The sequence below is a fragment of the Osmia lignaria genome, chromosome 10, assembly GCF_051020975.1.
Source record: "Osmia lignaria lignaria isolate PbOS001 chromosome 10, iyOsmLign1, whole genome shotgun sequence".
Taxonomy (NCBI): domain Eukaryota; kingdom Metazoa; phylum Arthropoda; class Insecta; order Hymenoptera; family Megachilidae; genus Osmia; species Osmia lignaria.
Genome location: NC_135041.1, coordinates 9,599,230 through 9,619,549, shown reverse-complemented (window position 1 = coordinate 9,619,549; position 20,320 = coordinate 9,599,230). Strand labels below are relative to the sequence as shown.

Genomic DNA, 20,320 nt, shown 5'->3' with positions numbered 1-20,320 from the left:
TCATCCCTTACATCTCTGCATTCCCCACATTCCTGCCTTCTTTATATCCCGACATCCGATACATCCCTGCATCCCTTACATGCCAGCATCCTTTACATCCTTGTATCACTTATATTCCTGCATTCCATACATCCCAGTGCCTCCCTGATATTAAGTTGAAATTTTTGCGGCGATTTTATACAAATATAGTTTCTTTTTTCGCCACCAGAGGGCGCTGAGTCGACATCGAAATTTTAGTTCACATTTTTGCCGCCAGAGGGCCAGAAATGGTGCAAGGTTTAGTTCCTTTTTTCGAAACCAGATGGCGCTGATTCGACATCGAAATTTTAGTTCACATTTTTACCGCCAGGGGGGCAGAAATGGTGCAAGGTTTAGTTCCTTTTTCCGAAACCAGATGGCGCTGATTCGACATCGAAATTTTAGTTCGCATTCTTGCTGCCAGGGAGCGCCGTATTTTCGAAATTTTCGCGAAATTCCTTTACTTACCTTCACCTACCTTTACTCGAAGCAGCCTTTACAATATATTTATTACGAGGGATGCAGAGATATAAGGAATGTAGGGATGAAAAGAATGTAGGGATGTAGGGGATGAAGCGATGTAAGGAATGTAGGGATGAAAAAGAATGTACGGATGAAAAGAGTGTAGGGATGAAAAGAATGTAGGGATGGAAAGAATGTAGGGATGACAAAAATGTAGGGATTTAAGGGATGAAGCGATGTAAGGAATGTAGGGATGAAAAGGATATAGGGATGAACAGAATGTAGGGATGAAAAGAATGCAGGGATGTAAGGGATGCAAAGATGTAACGGAACGAGGGATGTAAAGGACTTCCGTAGGGGTCCGAGGCTGGGGCCCTGGTCTCCACTGCATACGGCCCGAGGAGTGCCGGCATCGGGTGTGGCCCCTGATGTCGGCGGAGTTTAGCACATGACGGAGGGTCAAAAGACCCTCCCTACCGCCCTAGTGCAGGCCACCGTGGTGGTTTTAGTGGGTAAAAATCCCACACTACCTCCGGCCCCTCCCCAGGGGGGCTGAAGGTGTCTTTCTGAAGATTTCCACCACGTTAAAAAAAAAAAAAAAAAAAAAGGGTATTTAAGGGTTGCAGGAATTTAAGGAATGCTGGGATGTAAGGGGTACTGAGATGGCCTTGGCCTATAATGAGGGATAAAATTATATAAATAACTGGAAAAAGTAAAATAAATGGGGTCCTCGGCTGAGACCCAGAAGAGGGATATAATCATAAATATTATTCCCCTTCGATGAGCTTATATAATAAGCAAAAAAAAATAAATGAAGTAAATTAAAGAAATTCTGGAAAAAGATTATACCGGTTGTGCCCTCTTCATACGGACCTGATATTGTCTAGGGGTGTTAGGCACACCGCTGCGCCAATAGACGCCCACTGCATACCGACCTGATGTCAGATTGGGGTATTAAGGACTCCAAAATGCCGATGAGTATCTTTGCATACCAATAATATAGGATCCGGGGTGCCAAGGACCCCAAAGCACCAGTAAATATCTCTGCGTACCGACCTGTTTTCATATTGGGGTATTAAGGACCCCATAATGCCGATGAGTGTCTTTGCATATCAATAATATAGGACCCGGGGTGCCAAGGACCCCAAAGCACCAGTGACTATCTCTGCGTATCGACCTGATATCATATTGGGGTATCAAGGACCCCTAAACACAGGTGAGTATCTCTACATACCAATAATATAGCATCCGGGGTGCCAGGGACCCCGAAGCAACAGGGACTATCTCTGCGTACAAACTTGATATCATATTGGGATATTAAGGACCCCGAAATGCCGGTGGGTATCTCTGCATACCAATACTATACCATCCGGGGTGCCAGGGACCCCGAAGCTAATAGCGAAATATAAGACCGAAAAACGAACAAATCGTGAAACTGACTTGTTCGGAATAGTGATGGGTACGACCGGATCTAGCGAAATACAAGAACGGAAAACGAACAAATCGTGAAACTCACTTGTTCGGGGTAGTGATGGGTTTGAGCGGATTTAGTGAAATATAAGAACGGAAAACGAACAAATCGTGAAACTCACTTGTTCGAGGTAGTGATGGGTACGACCGGATTTATTTATTATAGTTTATTTATTATTAATTATTATAAAACAAACTTGTAAATAATTAAGAAACTATTCACTCACAAACAATGAAAATGATATATTTGTAAATCACAAAATCTGTTTATTATAAAAAATTACAAAAAAGTTTCGGCTTACATCATGATTGAAATAAAATTGCTAATTACAAAAGAACTAATTTGTCATTAACGTTAAAAATAGACTCACAATGAATCACAAACGATTTACAAACAAAATACACTAAGAAAAATTGAAAATAATCATATTTTATTATTCCTTCCGGCTAGCTTCATGTAGGTCCAGTCTTCTACTATCTGCAGTCCCTGCAGGGGTGTCAAGGACCCCGATGCATCGGTGACACTCTCTACATACCGACCTGATATCATCTGGGGTCTCAGGGACCCCGAAGCATCGGCGACACTCTTCATATACCGACATTATGGAATCTGGGGTGTCAAGGATCCCGTAGCTAAAATGTGCGACCCACATTTTCTATTAAAAAAATTGAAACCTATCATAAAATTTATATATTTTTAATTCTAGAAGTGGAAGTCATATTCAATGAAAGGGGCGTAAAAGGGGCGCTAGATCATATACCACAGATAAATTGAAACAACGTTGTGGCATATAAATTTGTTTATTATTATTATCTGTATAATATATTTGAAACAATATCATTCTACAACATTGCATAAAAATATACAAAGACATGACAAAATGTCTTGACTCTCGTTTGATAAAACATGTTTATGAATAATTTGATCAGCGTTGCACCGCTATCAGTTCTAACTGAATTCATTCATTTAATAGGTCACTTTCAAATTACATCGATTTAAACCGACATTTACTTTTATTTTCTCTCTTTCTTCATTTTTTTTATGTTTCCGCACGAAGGATTCATTAACGAATCCTGGACAAAATGAAACAGTTATTTGCGTTTTATTTATTACAAAGTACCCACTTACACGCATCGATCTATATCATGTAACAAAATTTTTATTTTCAATTCTTTTTTAAGAGAAAAGTTGTCTAATTTTGAAATCGATATTCGTGTAAACGGGACTTATAGCGATACGAACGACTATCCTGTTTGTGTTCTTTCTCGTGCAATTACAGAAGAAGGAATACGGAAAAAGAAAAAGGAACGTTCATTCTTCGATAACACGCTCGACGCGTCTTCAAAGTTGGAAAAGGTTTAAGTGATAAATGAAAGCAAAGAAAGGAATTGAAGAGACGCGCGTTCACCCTTTTTGTTCGAAAATGTGCGCGCTGTAACGGAACTTACGGTAACCGGAAACGAGGCGTAACCGTGGACGAAGAATTCACTTCGAGTGCGTCATAAACATGTTTAGAGAGTACATAGGCCAGAAATAAAAAGTAAAAAGGAACGAAAGAAAAGAATTAAAAAGTAGACGAATAAGAAAACGACGAAGAAATATAGAATTCATTTATGAACGTGTCAACGAAAACGGTGATTATTATTATTATTACTATTTTCTTTTTATACCGTTTGTGGCCTGTTTTGAGAAAAATCGAAATCGGCCCAGATTTAGCAACACTCATCCAAACGCATTTACTATCTTTCTTTTGAGATCATTGGCCGAAGGATAACAATGATAATTATAATATTAATAATGACGATAATAATAATAAGTAATAATAAAAGTAATAATAATATGATAATAATAATAATAATATAATAATAGTTACTTAGAAATAAAATAATAATAATAATAGTTAATAATAATAGTAATAAAAATAACTATCCGTAAACTATCCTTTACCAAGGGGAGATATTACCCATTAGCTTATGTACATAATCTGTGTGTATGATTTTCTCGTTTCTCTTCCTCCGTTCTCCGCGTTTAAATTACGAATTATTACACTAATTTACTATCGATACCTCATCGATCAGCGAACATAAATAATTATAACGCAACACTGTTTTCTTACTCTCCATTCTTTCTTTCCATCATTTTTTTTTTCACATCTTGTTCGTTTATTTACAGGCATTATTTCCCTTGCGACTCGATACAACCAACGCGCGTCTGTCTCTCCCTCTCTATTTTACCTAATTCATCATCTTTATTGTTTCTTTTACTATTACATTATTGCAGCCTCGATTCACTGTGTAAATTTCGCGGCACGGATCATCGACAATCGAATTTCCGGTTAGAGTCATCAAGAACGTGCGTTAGTTTCATCAAATAATCTAGGATGACCACGTGTTGCGCCTCTTTTCTAATAAACCCACCCCATAATACGTTACGCTCGAAAAACTCGTCTTAACGAGGAGCTTCATCTCTATCGTTACATCGTTACAGCATTAACAATAATATATATGTATATCACAATCGTTTTGAGAACAATAGCGTGAAGAGAGTATTGATTCTGGCGTTGATGGATCCGCGACGGAAGCACGCGTCATCCCTTACGAGTTACATTTCTCCCCTTCCTATCTTTTCATTCTAAATCGTGTCAATTAAATCGACCCCTTAATTTTTCTTTTAATTTTCTCGAGATTGTCACTGTTGCACACCCATCACGAAACGTGTCCTATGACCCGTTCGATACGATTTCTCGCCGAGAAGGGAGAGAAACGACTATTTTCTGCATTCTCCATCCCCTCTTGCGTTCGCCGATTATCCGTCAGCCGCAAAAATTACAGTCACGTGCTTCGCTCTCTTTCTCATTGTCTCTATCTAACCACCTTTCTTCATCGCCCTTTCAACTACACTGCGCTATTTACAATGACGAAGGGAAAAAGAAACCGATGCTCGTTTATGCTTCTCTATCGCCCGCGATCCCGAGCGCGAGTCGTTGTCGTCGTCGATCGACCGAGAATTTATACCTTGTTCAATGAAAGCTCGTCGCTTCTTGTAAATACTGATCCCACAAGTGTCGTTTTGTATAGCGAGATTTATTATCGCGCGATTATTCGATGGACAAAATCGAACGATTCTTACGTATGGTCGTTTTTGAAAGAAAGAAACAACGATCGAGGGAACGTGATTAATTCATTCAATCGCAATTCTCCTTTTTCATCGATCCCTTCTATTGCTGAATCCGCTTCGTTTATTCGAAGGAGGATCTCTTCGCGTTTAATATGTTGAAATGAATTTCACTGAAATGGAAATTTTATCAGAATTTCAAGAAAATACGAGAGCCATTTCGAGAGGAATCGAAGAGACCGACCTTCGAAATGATGTTACATTAGCAAGGTGTGTTTTAACATATTCACCGGCACAGGGGAAATGGTCATGTATAGTCAGACACTTCGTAACTGCAATGCATACGTTTCATTTTTCAAATCAAGTTTTTCATTTGCTACCTCGCATAAATACTGCGATCTTAATGGCGTGTATAATTTTTTGTAATTTTTTCTATTCCTTTTAGCCTGTCACCAGTGACCGATGTGGCAACGAACGGGTTAAGGTGTTCCGTTTCGATACTCGCGACGACCTCGACGATGTTTTCGTATTCTTGTAAAGAGAGGATCAGTAGAAAATCATCTAGTCGACGCTCTACGCAAGGCAAGCGAGTGTGAAATAAATTGGATACAAGAACCGCAGATTGGTTGTTGTTTTTCCTTGTATTTCCATTCGGTCGAATAAGAACTTAGCAGAAGAAATCTCTCGCTGACCTTTACGACGAAGGATAATTACTATTCTAGACGGTTAACAAACAAGTGTTTAATTAAATTATTCTTTCTTTCGTGGAGATAAAAATCCTGTATCTTCAGGCACCGATATTTCCGGAAGTTTCCAGTGTCTACTACGTTCTCTCGTTTGCAGACACTGCAATATTGAGGCGAGAGATTGAAAAGAAACATGATTCGATTTAACGCATAATTGTCACGTGTCTTTCCGTATCGGAAAGGTCAGCTAATTGATAGTTTTCATTCGCACAATCGCGTGTATATCGGAGCATTGTTGCGTGCCGTATCAATGTCGGCCAGTGGATCGTCCTCGTGTGTTAGCGCGTTCGATCAATGAAATTCCACCTCGAAATCTGCCGATTCTGAAGAATTCTACACCCCCACTTTGCTTCTCTTCCAGTTGAATCATCTGCCAACGAAAGCACGCATGTGATCGATATTCGTGTAAGAAGATAGGATACCCTAACTTTATCCAAGGAAACCCATCGACGAAACATTCGTCCAAGATTCTACTGTAAATTGTAAGAATCACATTTAAATTAAACCTTGTTTCGAAAACCCTGAATCGACCTAGTACCCGAAGGTAAGATAATGCATCTGAAATGAAGAGAATATTCTTTCTAAACGCTAGCACCTGAAAATTTCACGGTAATCGGTAAGATTCTAATGAAATCGGCCACGATTCGCGAACACCCTCGTCACGATCGTAATTTCACGAGGAGCCAGGGACCGACGAATTGACATTTTCGGGCTGGGTTCTCTGCTACACTTTCTCGCTCTTTCCTTCACTCCTCGTAATCCTTATCCCTCATCGCTGCTCCTACTCTCGCTCCTATTTTCAGTCTGCTCTCTCCCTAACCGTGATATTGATCCTCCTCCCGTGTCCACGGCGTCGCGTCCCGACGACGCGTTAGGCTGCTTCCCTGCCTGCCTACCGTTCGTTCGACCTAGTGTTGGCTAGCGTCGTCGCCACGGATCGAGGCACGTCCCGAGACGGCGACCGGGAAAACAATGGATTTTCACGTGGACGTGCTCTGACCCCGGCTGTCAGAAAGCCCAATGGGTCGTGCATCGTGTCCGGGTTAATAGAAACGTTCGACAGAGAACGGGAGGATTAGTTTGGAGCGCGGGAAATCCACTTAGCAACAACAGCCTCGAAGGAATCGATAATGAACCAAGTTTCTTTGAAATTATCACTCTTTCAGGCACACGTCCATCGTCTTCGCGTTTTAAGTTGGATAATTTCAGAAAACGCATTTCTTCTTTTATTATTTCGAATCTAAATCGACGATCGGGAGCAGGAGCAGTCTTTGAAAGCGTGAAATTTTGGTAAAATATAGATGGATTTGCAATTGCGAATTATTCTTTGGTCTCGAATATTTTCGAAACTGATGGTTTCTTCTTCTTACGGGTTCAATGAAACCTAGACAGATCCTAGAATGTATGAGACACGAACTTCGGATTACATCCAGAAGCTAATTAAAGAAACGATTGTAGGAACTCAACGCTTTTTATTGATAACAGTTCGAGATTCAACATGAACTTTTATTCTATGCGAAATGCCCGTGTATCATATATAAAGTTATATAAATATTATAAATAATTACGTGTATTTATCCGGCTCGAGACTCCTCGATGAACCGAGCACACACACAAGAAAAACGGAGACCATCTTTGTCCTCTTCGGTTGGAAACCGATGCCGTCCAATCAACATCGAGGGTGCAAGAGAAAAACAACTCTCTCTTTTTCACTTTGTTCTATTCGAAATGTGGAAAATTCGAATAACGTGCTTCGCGAGGACCGAAACACCCTCTAAATGATCGTTTCTAATGTTTGGTGATCGGTCGCGAACGATTCGAGGCACAGCTGATTTTCTTTCTCCCAGCACGTTTTCTTTTTTCTATCATTATTTCATGACGACATTTATATTATAAAAGGAAGAACGATCCACCGCGACAATCGACATCGGCACACGCTTCTTGCTCTCTTGTTCTTTATTTTTCTTTGTTATTTTTGGTTGGTCCCTAATGCTCTCTCTTCCCTACAAACGAATTGCTCGTGTCTCCTTTGTTTCGTGTGTCTCGCCTCGATTCACAATCGCTCGTTCATTCGCTCAATCTTTCTCTTACTTTCTCTCAGTCACTCGTTTCCGTTCATTCACGAAACGTGTATTCGTGTAGTTATTAATATATTTATATTATAAGGGTGAAGGGGGGGAGAGAGAGAGAACAGAACAACACGTGGCGATTTTCCCTTTCTCTCTCATCGTGCTTGATTCTCTCGATTTACATCGTACGTTATCTCGTTATCGACGTGGACACAATTACAGCATCTGTCTCCTTCGTTCCCTTATTTATTTCTTTTTATTTTCTTTTTTTAATCTTTTTCTCGTTTTTCTTGCTTTAGATTATGTTTCATGGCCCCAATATTTTACAAGACAATAATAACGCGTCGCTCCTACGTCCGTTTCGAGGGAATTTTTCAAACAAAGAAAATAAAAAAACAAAAGAACGTTTCGATATTTCGCTAATATTCGCGCGTACACGCGAGCACGAATGATAAAATAATTATGTATAGAGTGACGAGCGAAACTTCGATCGGAAGTATTCGTGTACACTTTAGTTTTTTCGGCGAACGGTCGAGGATATATTTTTATATATATATATATTTTTTTCTTTAACTCCTTTCTATTCTTTATTCTCGTCATCTTCTCCCTTTTTCTATCGCGTATCTTCTATATAACGTTCGGTGTTCTTGCTGTAACTTTATAGATCCCCTCTATCACGACCCCCTTATTCTCCTCATTCACTTTTAGAAACGATACTTTTGATTAGACGAACCGTGGATTCCTACTCCATTTTTTGTTTCTTTAGCTATGGAATGTATCACTATTTGGAAGATTAGTCGCAGACCCGTTTCACGGTAACGATGAACTGCGGTGACTCGTTACGTTTAGACAAAAAAAAAGAAAAAAATAATAATTCATCGTCTCGTTAATCTCAGGCAAGAAATAGTAATTTTGAACTGAACCAACACGATGAATACACTTTCGTTTAATCGAACGATCATTACCGTGCGTTGCGTCGAATGTAATTCAATGTTTCGCTGAAAGAGAACGCGGTTCATCGTAGCGAAAACGGAGTTCGCACCTCACCGTGATTATTTCTCGTGTGCAACCTGTCGATTCCGGCGACACAGCACATCCTGCGGGACTAAAACTCAATAAATACACTCGTTCGAGGTAAATGTGCTTTATCGCCGTGCAAAACATTCGTTTCACCCATCGTCATTTTCTCAGTACGCGTTTTCATCACATACGCTCTTTCTCTCCTTAACATTCATTCAACTCGATTACTATTATTATCCTATATATATATATATATATCTGTATATATATAATATTTACCTATATCGTTAGAGTTCTTAATTAATAATCAGCTAAACTTTGCGAGCTTACGGTCCTGTGTGTATATGTTGTATAATTTTTTTTTATATGTACAGTCAAGATTTCAATTCATCCTGTAGCAACACTAAACGCCGCGTCTATAGGAAGGTTTTCATCTTCATTCTCTCCCTTTCTTTCTCTCTTCGTCAACGAACACAACGCGAATCCTACGTACACGCGACCACGGATCGTTTCGATCAAACGATTTCTGATTCTGATTCGATCATCAGTGGTCACGGAAATTCATCGAGAATCGAATATATATATATATATATATATATGTATGTATTTATATCTCGTAATTGACTTTCTGTTAATTGTAAATACGCCGTCGCGGCATCGTTAAATACGCTACGTTCTTAGCCGTTATACTTTAATAACGTTTAGCCGTGAACGAGCGACGGTCGAACCTCGTCTCGAGGGTAACAACGAAAGACCATCATTTTCTCTTATCATCGAACACACGGATCGTCGATCGTGAAAAATCAAGGGAAGCCGCGCGAACGTTTCGAGGAGTGCGCGTCGAGGTCACCGTCCAAGTGTCGTCGACGCGTGCACTCGATAGAAGATCAATTTCAAGAGCGATCCCCTAGCTGATCGATAAAAACAGGATAAACGTGTACGAATTCGGAGCTACGTTTGTATAAAACGAATTTCCCACTTACTTCTTGATTTTCCACAATTTTCTCTCTCTCATTCTCTCCGTCTTTCACTCTGGTCTTCGCCGTTTCGATCGTTACCATAAAGAAATTCAATTTTCCTAAAACGTGATTGCCTAGAAGAATGTGGTTGCCAGCTGAGGATAGCTGCCGAAAATGCTCTACGACCTGTCTCTCTGCACTCAACGTCGAACCGTCTTCCTCTTACCGATCTTCCTCCCGGAAGCTGGAACAATCGAGGAAGTCTCACCGTTTTACGTGTTTATTCTTACTACTGTACATGGTGCACGGGTACGGTGCACGATTGATTGGTCCGAGGCCGGTTCGACTGGATCAAACACCCTCCCTGACGCTCCTATGAGGATAGATCAATTGACGAACGTGGAGGACCTTTTCAGGGTTATCGTGATCGTCGCCGTCCTACCAAGTGGTTATCGTAACATGGAAATTAATTATTTCCTTTTCTTCCCTCTTTGCGTTCACTCTCGTTCCTCGCAGCCTGTTCATCTGCTTTCTTCCTAACCATTCTTTACGATTTCCCGTGATTTTGCTAGACGAACATGCCCTGAGCAAGTTGTATCTTTTGTTTATAATCATCTAACTACTCTAGTCTGATTTTCGACGGGACGATAACGCTCCACTTTAGTTCATCGAACTACGACACCCGCCGAGCGAATCACCGAAGCACAACGAAGCGACGAACGAGAGAGATCATCGCGTTAATCTTTAATTTGTGCTCCGACAGGGTGATCGATCCTGGTGCGTCTGTATCGTGATCGTGTTTGGAACCGACCCGATTTCATCCGATTTCCCGATTAGACCGCGATACGCGTGGTCTTACAGAATATCGAGGTTGAATCCCGCCGTGGAGTCGAGGGAATTCAGCAACTCCTGTGCGCTGAAGTTCGACGTGTCCCCGGTTGGGAGGTTCTCCAGAAATTCGAGGCTAAAGTCAGCCGCGGCTACTGACGGGTCCGTGGTGGTTGCCTGTGGTTGCGAGTGTTGTTGTTGTTGTTGTTGTTGGGGCAGACTACGTACACCTGGGCTACCTGCGCCATACTGTTGATGGGGGTGCAGGGGAGAACCTGGAAACAGAAAAGTACGCGTGATCGATAACGAGAAAAGTGTACGAAAAGTAAATTAGACGGTTCCATTTGAAAAACTTGAAGTACCCTTGGGTTTATTCGTGGGAGAAAAAAAAGATATTCGCACCTTTAAGGGGATGAAAAGTGCTTTTGACATTTGGCTTGATTCTCTTCAAGGTATGCAGTCGGAATAGAGAAGAGAATTACGTTTGGTCAAGTCTTACCCGTTCCGGTACTGCTGACAGAGTTGACTGATGAGGATTGCGACATTTGCATCTGCAGTGACATCTGATTATTACTCTGCTGCATGGCTAATGTCTGCTGCTGGTGTTGCTGCGACAGTAGCTGCTGCATCTGAGTGCTGTTCGCCATACCGGAACCACCGATTCCTCCGCTTTGCGAACGAATCAGCTGTTGATGTTGCATTTGCGCGGCGTTCATCTGCATACCGCCAGTGCCACCCATACCGAAACCACCTAAAAGAAACGGCAAATATTTCCATTTACGATCCTCGCGAAAGTATGATTACACGGTACAAACATAGCAGAATCGGCGTGAAAGTTAAATCGTTACCGATCCCCGTCACACCAGCCGATTTATACCAACTCTTACGACCTCGGATCACACTAACAGCACATTACACGGGATAAAAAGCAACGTCGTTTCTTCGTGCTCGATGTTTCTCGAGGAAAATTAATTTTCAACATCGCAGCATCAGCGGAGACAACTTAAGTAGCCAACTGCAATGGGTTCGAGGGAACGGTAGGTAGAAAAAGGGTATGGCTAACGCGATACCGCCCCGTTCTTCGCGCGAATTACCACCGTAAAGGGATCGTGAACGCGATATGGATCCATCGTCGCTTACCTTGGTGACCTTGCTGGTTGAATTGCGATCGCATCTGCGCTTGAAAGCCCTGTTGCTGCATCAGAACGTGTCGCCACTCCTGCTGAGCCCCACGACCCGCGATACTGTTCCCGAGGCTCTCGGGCGGACCGACGCTAACGTTAGGCGGCCGCTGATTATTAGTTCTAGGATATCCGAGACGTTGGTGCATCTGATGCATCCCACCGATGGCGGCCATGCTACCGCCACCCATGTACATGTTGCCACCGGCCGCGTGTAACGCCTGTTGTTGCTGCTGTGCCATTTGCGGCCTCATCATCGGACCTACGGTCATTTAACAATATTTCTTTCAACATTACAGAAAATAATATTCTTAGAAGATGAAGAACGCAACGCTTCGATGCTATGCGGATTTTCGTTTGGATAGAATCTTACGAAAGTACCTCGAGGCAGATCGATACAAGTCTTGTGCGAGCTTCGAGTGTATAAGAATATTTACGACCATTCTCCCGTCTAACCTTCTATCTGGTCCGCGTTCTTTCTTTCTGAATCACAACGGCACCGACCATGGATCGCCTTCATTTCTCTCAAATACTCGTCTAACCGTCGGTTTAAAACTATGTAAACATTGCTTCAATGCTCGTTCCGTGTCGAGTCAAATATTTTTTTATGATTATTCATCGTTTACATATTACATCCGCTCGATTCGATTTCCTTCGCGTTTCCCTGTGTAAGCAGGGTAAATTAATCGGAAGTCTGATTCTAAATAAATCAAATTCATTATTTTAATATTTAGTTTCCTTTTCTCCCTATTTCGAGCACCTCGTTTACAGAAATAATTCAACCTTGTACGGTTTTCGTAGTAAAAATTTTCCACGCGTATCTACATATGCATGAAGGAATTTGGATTAAGCAGATGGAACGTATTTATCAATGATGTACACTCACCCGAAGGTGGCATTGGTTGTTGCGTAACCCTACGCATAGGTCCAGTATTGGGAAACCTTGCTTGCTGACCCATGCCGATTCCAGCGTGCATCATTTGGGCCTGGGCAGCTTTGTATTCGGGTGGTGGTGGCCTCACGCCGCCCATTCCTCCTGCCATGTGTTGCTGTTGTTGCATTACCTGAAAGAAATCACCAAACAATGGTACTCGATTACTTTTGCTCTTCGTGTTTGGAATATTTTGCGAATGGTATGCGGACCACCGCGAAAGTTTTAAGAATTTCTTCTCCTATTGACTGAAATTAAAGACTAAGCGATAGAAATGGACTAGAAAGCCAACCCCACCAGTAGATTCCAACTCGTTACGAGTTGCATTGTCGTCGAGCCAACGAGTACGGAAGTTCCGAGCATCGATGTCGTTGCACAAGTCTCCGTGGATTGCATTCCCACTTCCTGGTGTTACGCGGCAGCCAACGAAAGTCTACGACCTTCACGATGAAGACAGAAAAGCGACCAGAGACAGCTTCTTTCACCATTTTCTCCCGCCTTTCTGCCTATTTTATTCTTCTCGGTGGTTTAATAGTATTCGAAGAAATATTTTACCGATGTATCACGTATTTCTGTATCAGAATTAATGAAAGGAAAATGATGATCGAACGTTCGAACGTCCTTCTTTAAAGCGCTCTCACGGCTAAAGAAGAGCAATTGAGAGGATCATCGAGCGAAAAACGAAGCGGAAGGTCGACACTTGACGAAGGATGACTAACCAATTGCGCGAAACCTACAATTAGTAACTGGAGCACGATCGGAGAACTGCCTTCGATACCTTAACATTGTTAAAGTAATAGTTGGTATTATAACTGAGTCATTCGTTAATAAATCTATGTTGCATGTCCGCGAGCGCAACGTGACTGCACCATCGAGTGCATCGTGCAGATCTGTAAATCGCTAATAATTCTGCGCTGCAGATTTCAATCTTCCCTCTCAGTTTGTTTACTCAGGGAAACGCGATAAATCGTTCTGATGATCGATAAGATTGAAATACACCGTTTAGGATATTCAGTGAAAGTATATAAAAATATTACGCACTTGATGCGACAATTTTTCTGCAGTTTCCAAATACACAAGCGTAAGGATACCATCGGTAAAAAGAAGGATCGTTTATTTATTCAAAATCGAAGGGTTAAGTAGAACCGTTCTCGATCGCATGATTTCGAACGATAAACCGGCAAATCGAGGCACGACACGATATTACATTCGATCTTTTAGCAATTTTTCAATAGCACACTGGCGAGCATCGTTCAAGAAAGTAATTCGTGGAAGACGACGATTCAGTGACAGTAATTGAGCCTGTGGACACAGTTTCTTCGGATGCAAATTGGGAATGCATAAAAGATGAAGAACACCGTGCCGGACAAGATGTAAATGACTGCATGCAAATGTTGTCTGATTGCAAAGTTGCCGGCGTTACATTGTACCAACGAGTAACTAGAACAACAACTTGATACAAATGAAAGTCTCTTCTACATTTTTCTTCTTTTCCCATTTTTCGAATGGCACAAAGGGCAACAACAATAGCCGAGAATAAAAAGTGAAAATCTTAATAAGGAAATATAGAGGACGTTGTAAGATTATGGTAATAAACTAATGTCAGAAAATACAACTGAAAGATCACTTAATTATTTCACCTTTCATAAATCATTCAGAGTCATACATAAAAAAACAACATATTGAATAACAAAACAAAACGTATGCCGGAGGTTTCAGTTTACTAAATTATTCACTTTCATGTTCAAGAATATCGCAAGAAAAGGTAAGATCGCGTCACAGTTATATCCGACATTACGCTCGCAGCAGGAAACGCGAGTGAACACAGATTTTCCGGTTGCAGAAAAAGTTTCCGTTCATTGTTCCGCGACCTCTAAGAAGCTCCTGCTATTTGTGCCGCTTCTTTCAGAACGATGGAACAGAAGTTGCAAAGGAGCCGCGATACCTGTTGCACACCGACGAGCTTAATGTTTCGGATAACGCGCCACCGAAGATATCACGACGCGATTTCTTTCCGATCTTCGATAGTCGATCAGAATAAGCTTCCGAAACATGTTATTGTTCGCGTCTACAAGATAGATAACCAAATCGCGCCTTAAACAATACGAAAATACATCTTTCGATGAAATTCTGCTAGGAAATTGGGCAACGAATCGAATTCGAACTAAGAAAAATTAACGTGTGAAATTTTAATTAACACGGAATATGATGGATAAAAATAAGGTTGAGAATGATGACATAAAAGGTTGTACACTGAAGTCACAAAGCGTTAATATTAGAAATGATGCAAATACGATTATTTCATTTAATTAACATTTACTACTCCTATGTTTTATACTCTTCAACCTTTCTAATCAACTTACCCACCAATTTCTAAAAATACCTTTATTTCAAAAGCAACTTAGCTCCTCGATAATATCAAACCTCGTATAATTAAAAGCTCGAACGAGGATTAACCTAAAACCGGTACCGATCCTTCCACTCTCACCATCAGCGAAACACTGTTCCTATTACCATAGATAAGGATCGTTCAGGGCCATTAGGTAATTAAACCATAAAGCAACCTTTGTTCACGCCCTCGAACGCGAGAGCACGTGTACAAAAGTTTCGAATAATCGATTAGAATGTATACGAGGGAAACACCAACCTGCTGAGCGCGCATCAGTTGTTGTTGCTGAAGAAGCTTCGCGTGTTGATGTTGGTCCACCTGATTCTGCGGCACTTGTTGAGGATGGTTACGAGCTCCTGGAGCTCCTGCAGGCTGAGGAACACCACCCGCGGCCGCGGCTCTTTGTTTCAGACTTTGTTGAGTGAAGTTGATTGTCTGAGACTGGGAGACAGAACAGTACGTGTCGTTTTGACCACCTGGTCCTGACTGATTTTGGCTCTGTTGTTGGTTGAAGTACATGCCCTGTTGAGCGGCCACTGATACACCGGGTTTCAGGTCTCCTGTGAATTGCATATGCTGACCCGCAGACACCTGTAATCAAAAAAACAGATACTGAGGTTAGTGTTAATGAATTTTTGGATTATTAGATTTTTTATTTTCTATGTATAATAGGAAAATGAGAAATAAAAGATTTAGTCAAGAAAATAATCGTAACTGGTTAATCTAGCAATGTGTATCCTGAACTTTCTGTCTCAACAGAGATCATTACGAGGGCACGACAAAAGATAGTTTTATCGTCGCACACGATGATTGTGTCCGTTTCGTGTGATCCACGATCGAAGATAGATCAGATCGATCGGTACTTTTCATCGGTATACCGGTACGACGAAGAACAAGCTCGCCACAGGTGGGCTGGAATTTGATTTCTTGGAAAAAACCGGTGGACAAGTGGCGACTATTGTCCTGTCGTCGCTTGTATCGTGGCCAATGATACAAAATGGCTACCGTTCTTCAATAACTCATCCACCGAGCGGCGAAGGGTAAAAGGATCGAGGAGGAGGTAGACTAAGGCACGATCAAGGCTTGTATGGCTTCGATGACTCTTGACCCCGACAATCGAGTCGCGGTAATCTAGTTCGACTTTATGCCTCTCCTCGTCAAATTTCATGATTTATATAAAATATAAACGATCCTCTATATTATACTGTATGGACATTTAAAAAAGAAATTCAATTTGTATCCTGTTTTGTATTGTTATCACAAACGGTCAGCGGAATTCTACTGCGAAGCATAAAGGAAGAAGGACATTTCTGTTTGGCCTCGAACCACTTATTGGTCGTCTTTGCCAATCCTTTGTTCGTACGCATCGTATGGAGATTGGCCTGATCTGGTACTTCGTCAGTACTTTATTATAGCGTGCGACTTATGACCGACGCGACGTGGCTGTGCCTAAGTGTCACAAGGTCTTCGGCACGTGCATAATCGAGACAAGCCTCCATGCTTTTGCTATAGATACGAAATTTTCAATTTCCAACTGGATCTAAATATAATACCATCCGAACTACGTATGTATCATTTCAAAGGATCGTAAATCATTAATGTTGAATAATTATTTCTAGGTCACTTTTGATTCTCAAAAGCAAAGTCACCATTGAAAGATAACGCGTTCTTATTATTTCTCATTAATATCTCAAAAGCAGTGATCGTTACATGGTGCGAACGATCGTAGTAAACAGTCTCTATCGCTGATACGTAATTATCTAACATCGTTGGTGCAACAATAAGCGACTTTCGGAAGTAACTCGATAACGCAATGATCTATGATGGCTGCGGTGGCCACGACTATCGATACGCGTGTCTTGCCACGTTTTCAAGGCATACTTATGTATGTTATTTGTTTTCATCCGGTTATATTTTTAAATACTGCTAGACTATGTGGCAAGGCGATAAGGGTTTCCGTCAAGTAATCAAATCTTAAATTACAAAGTTAAAAAATGTTTGTTTTCCTTTGTCAAATCTGACCCTGTTATATTGTACAGTTAAACTTTAGATATCAGTCAACAGTGTCCTCTATTTAACTAACATGTTAAACAGACACGCGTAATCGGGTGTACAGAAACCGTGTTCCTGTAATTCGTTTGTTGGACAGGAAAATATTTGTGTATCAAAAGATCGCCGAGCTAGCTGACCAACCTGCTGAATTCTGCACGGTCACGGTACTATTTCACCGAGACAATGGCGCACCCTTTCGCATTCTCCGCGAATAATCTTCATTACGGCAATTAGCGCCGCCTGACGCTCGCAGACCTTCCTCTTAGGCTTCGTTTTGCAAGTAGAACGACTCGTTCCGCGCACCGACCGCTATTATATCACGTCCTACGGACTTTCAGGAATAACAGCATCGCTTTACATAACAAATCTTTGTTGTTAACTACACGGAAATTAGACGCGGCGCGTAATTAAGGTACCGGAAGTTAAATCGAGCTGAAAATTTTCCAAAATATTCCTTTCTCTTTAATTATTCGATGATAGCTAATTTGCGGGATCGGTCGGTAGTGACCCCCTGTGGTATTCGACGCTTTAAATCTTCCCAAGTTCGTGCGAACTCGACCATCTCCATGGCAGTGAACACGGTTAAAACCACGAGCACGTAAGCCGTAGGTACACAATCTCGAGTAGAAACGAGCGGGTAAAGTTACACGTTTGCAAGGGCCAAGTAAAGCGACAACACCGATGGCTTTTAGTTATGATGCCAACGGGGAAAGCCAGTCGGGCCCAGGTCGCGCATAATTAGCCTAAATCACGACGGGCCGTCCCGCTGGGAACTCCTGGACGCGACGTCTGCATAGCACGTGTCTTGTTATCTCCTGCTCACGAGGACCGCGGAGTTTCGGCGAGGCCGCGAGTGTCCTAGGCTTTCCTGAACGAACCCTGAAACCTACCCCGTTCGGACGAGAATACTAATATGGAGAGTCCTGAAACACGATTCTAACACCATCTACGGATCTCCGAAGCCGTTCGTTTTATTATCGCGCAGGTGGACCTCCTCTTCCCTCCATTGTTCGTACAAGAAATAAATAAAAGTGTTATTCGCTTGAGACTTTTAATGATTCCAGCGTGGACAAAACGCGAGGAATATTTTTTTAGACGCACGCTCGACGAACGATTTTCATGAATCGGGTATTCCAGGGACTTCCAATCACGCCTCGATGCAATCGAGCACCGTTAATGACGCTGCTGGCATTAACGATCGACGTGTATACCTCGAACGATTCGAGGATGCAGCTTAACGAACGACTCGTATCATCGATCGTTCGTGGTTGTTGCATAAAACGCGCGTATCGATACGTGTGTATCGCATAATCACCGTCTTCGCTACTATGTTGCCGGCAGAACGGATTAACAAACCAGTTACCAGTGATATTCAGCGTAGGTTATACAGAGTATAGTTATCGCGTCAGGTACTAATTATTAATTACACGAACGGATAGCGCCGTCTCGTGTAATTAATAATATCCGTTTCAGGTTGTGATTGCGAGTGACTGTGCGGCGCGTTATCGATCTGAGAAAAGTCACGTATATATACGAAGAGAACCAGCGAAAATCTACCTGCTCGATTCGTGTTCGTGTTTCAAAGCAACGAATTTGCATCGCCGCTTGTGCTTCGCTTAATCTTTAGCTACCATCGTGGGGTGTTGATTCAACGATAGCCAGGTTGATGGTCAAAAATGTAATTGCATTAGGGATAGAAATTGATTCTATTCGCGTTAATTAAATAGCAAAGTTTCCGAAGAATTTAATTTTGAATGATATTTTCAATGATTCCGAACGATTATTAGGTCGTCACTGGTAGCAAAGCGGTACGGATGAAAGCGTGGTTAATTCGCGTATAAAGCCTTCGTCATCAGCCGTGTTGCACGGAAGCGTGAGCGAGTAGCAAGCGAGGAATCGCGTTGCGGCTAATATCGCGATGCCGTAATCGCTAATCATAGCGCTGGCGAGTCCGCTCGTTCCGTTGGCGAGCGGGTAAGCGTTCTCGTACGAGTGTCTCTCCCACACGTCGAAGGATATGAAAGCTAGGAAAGTCGTGGGTTCTGGGCTTCTGGTGTTCGATCGTTGCCGAGGCAACAACGAACCGCGATGGGAATAGAGACGGTGAAAAAGGCTGGAAAGCCGGAAAACGTGGGCGGGATTGGGGTTAGCCGAGGAGATGGGATTGGGAGTACAGGCTGAAAAGTGGAATGGAAATACAAAGCTCGTTTGAAGCATCTGATGAATGGCTTGAAAGACGGTAGAATTTGATACGTAGAGTCGAAGGTTCCCAGGGTCAGTTGCTTGTTCACTGAGTACTTTCTTGATTACGACCAGAAGAAGATTCTTCCATTTCACGGATCCATTGTGTATTTCCACAGACACACACAGAGGGTCATACAAAAATATAATATAATAATTGACGAATGAAATTTTGAATAGAATTAAAAAATAGAGTTAGAAATAAAAAGAAACAAAATTGCACGATCCAGCGTGCATATTCCTCGCTCCCCGAACTAGCGTGCATAAGCTTCAGAAGCATCTTCTCCTCGCGGCAACACGCTCGAAAATACATGGGCGAATGCACGCTAGCTCGAGCCGAGCGACCTTCGGATAGACACCTCGCGAAGAATCCCAGCTCGTTCCGAGGAGGAATCCAAAGTGCATCGAGCGTGTACCAAGAAGAGTAAAGGAGATAGCAATTGCGTGGCAGGAAGAGGTGTATATCGTTCAAGACCAAGGAGAACGAGAAAGGAGAGAATTCGAGAGGGAGAAAGAAGGACGAAAACGAAGCGGAGGATTCTTTCGGACGGTGACCTCCACCCTCGTCCCCACCCTGCAGCATGCCACTCGGTACACATTCAACCTGGCGATGCTACCACCGACAACGACCCACACACCTGTTAAGGCAATTTGTATTAGCTACATTATTTCTTGCTGCAATTCTGATATTCGAAACTTTTCAAATCCGATTCATTAAGATCTTGAGACTTATCAACGCGTGACGTCCAATGTGTTCATAGAATTCTTCCGAAGCATGAAAATTCAATTAATATCTTCGAATACCAGAAAACCTATTTAAATTTACCCTGTGTGAATAT

General features: G+C 42.0%; 1 protein-coding gene across 7 annotated transcripts in view; it reads right to left on the bottom strand.

Annotated features, from left to right (window-relative positions):
• Positions 1-2,927: 2,927 nt before the first annotated feature.
• mam (neurogenic protein mastermind) overlaps positions 2,928-20,320 on the bottom strand; it is a 128,718-nt gene continuing 111,325 nt past the window's right edge. For 6 of the 7 annotated variants that reach the window (XM_034339721.2, XM_034339722.2, XM_034339724.2 and 3 more), the window contains 5 exons: positions 15,447-15,779; positions 12,755-12,932; positions 11,828-12,130; positions 11,187-11,438; positions 2,928-10,962 (listed from right to left, as the gene is read on the bottom strand). In XM_034339721.2, coding sequence (XP_034195612.2) covers positions 10,715-10,962; positions 11,187-11,438; positions 11,828-12,130; positions 12,755-12,932; positions 15,447-15,779 — 1,314 coding nt within the window. In that variant the 3' untranslated portion in view covers positions 2,928-10,714. Of the gene's footprint in view, positions 10,963-11,089; positions 11,439-11,827; positions 12,131-12,754; positions 12,933-15,446; positions 15,780-20,320 lie in introns of all 7 variants that reach the window. The other variant, XR_013062916.1, reaches the window with a different exon arrangement.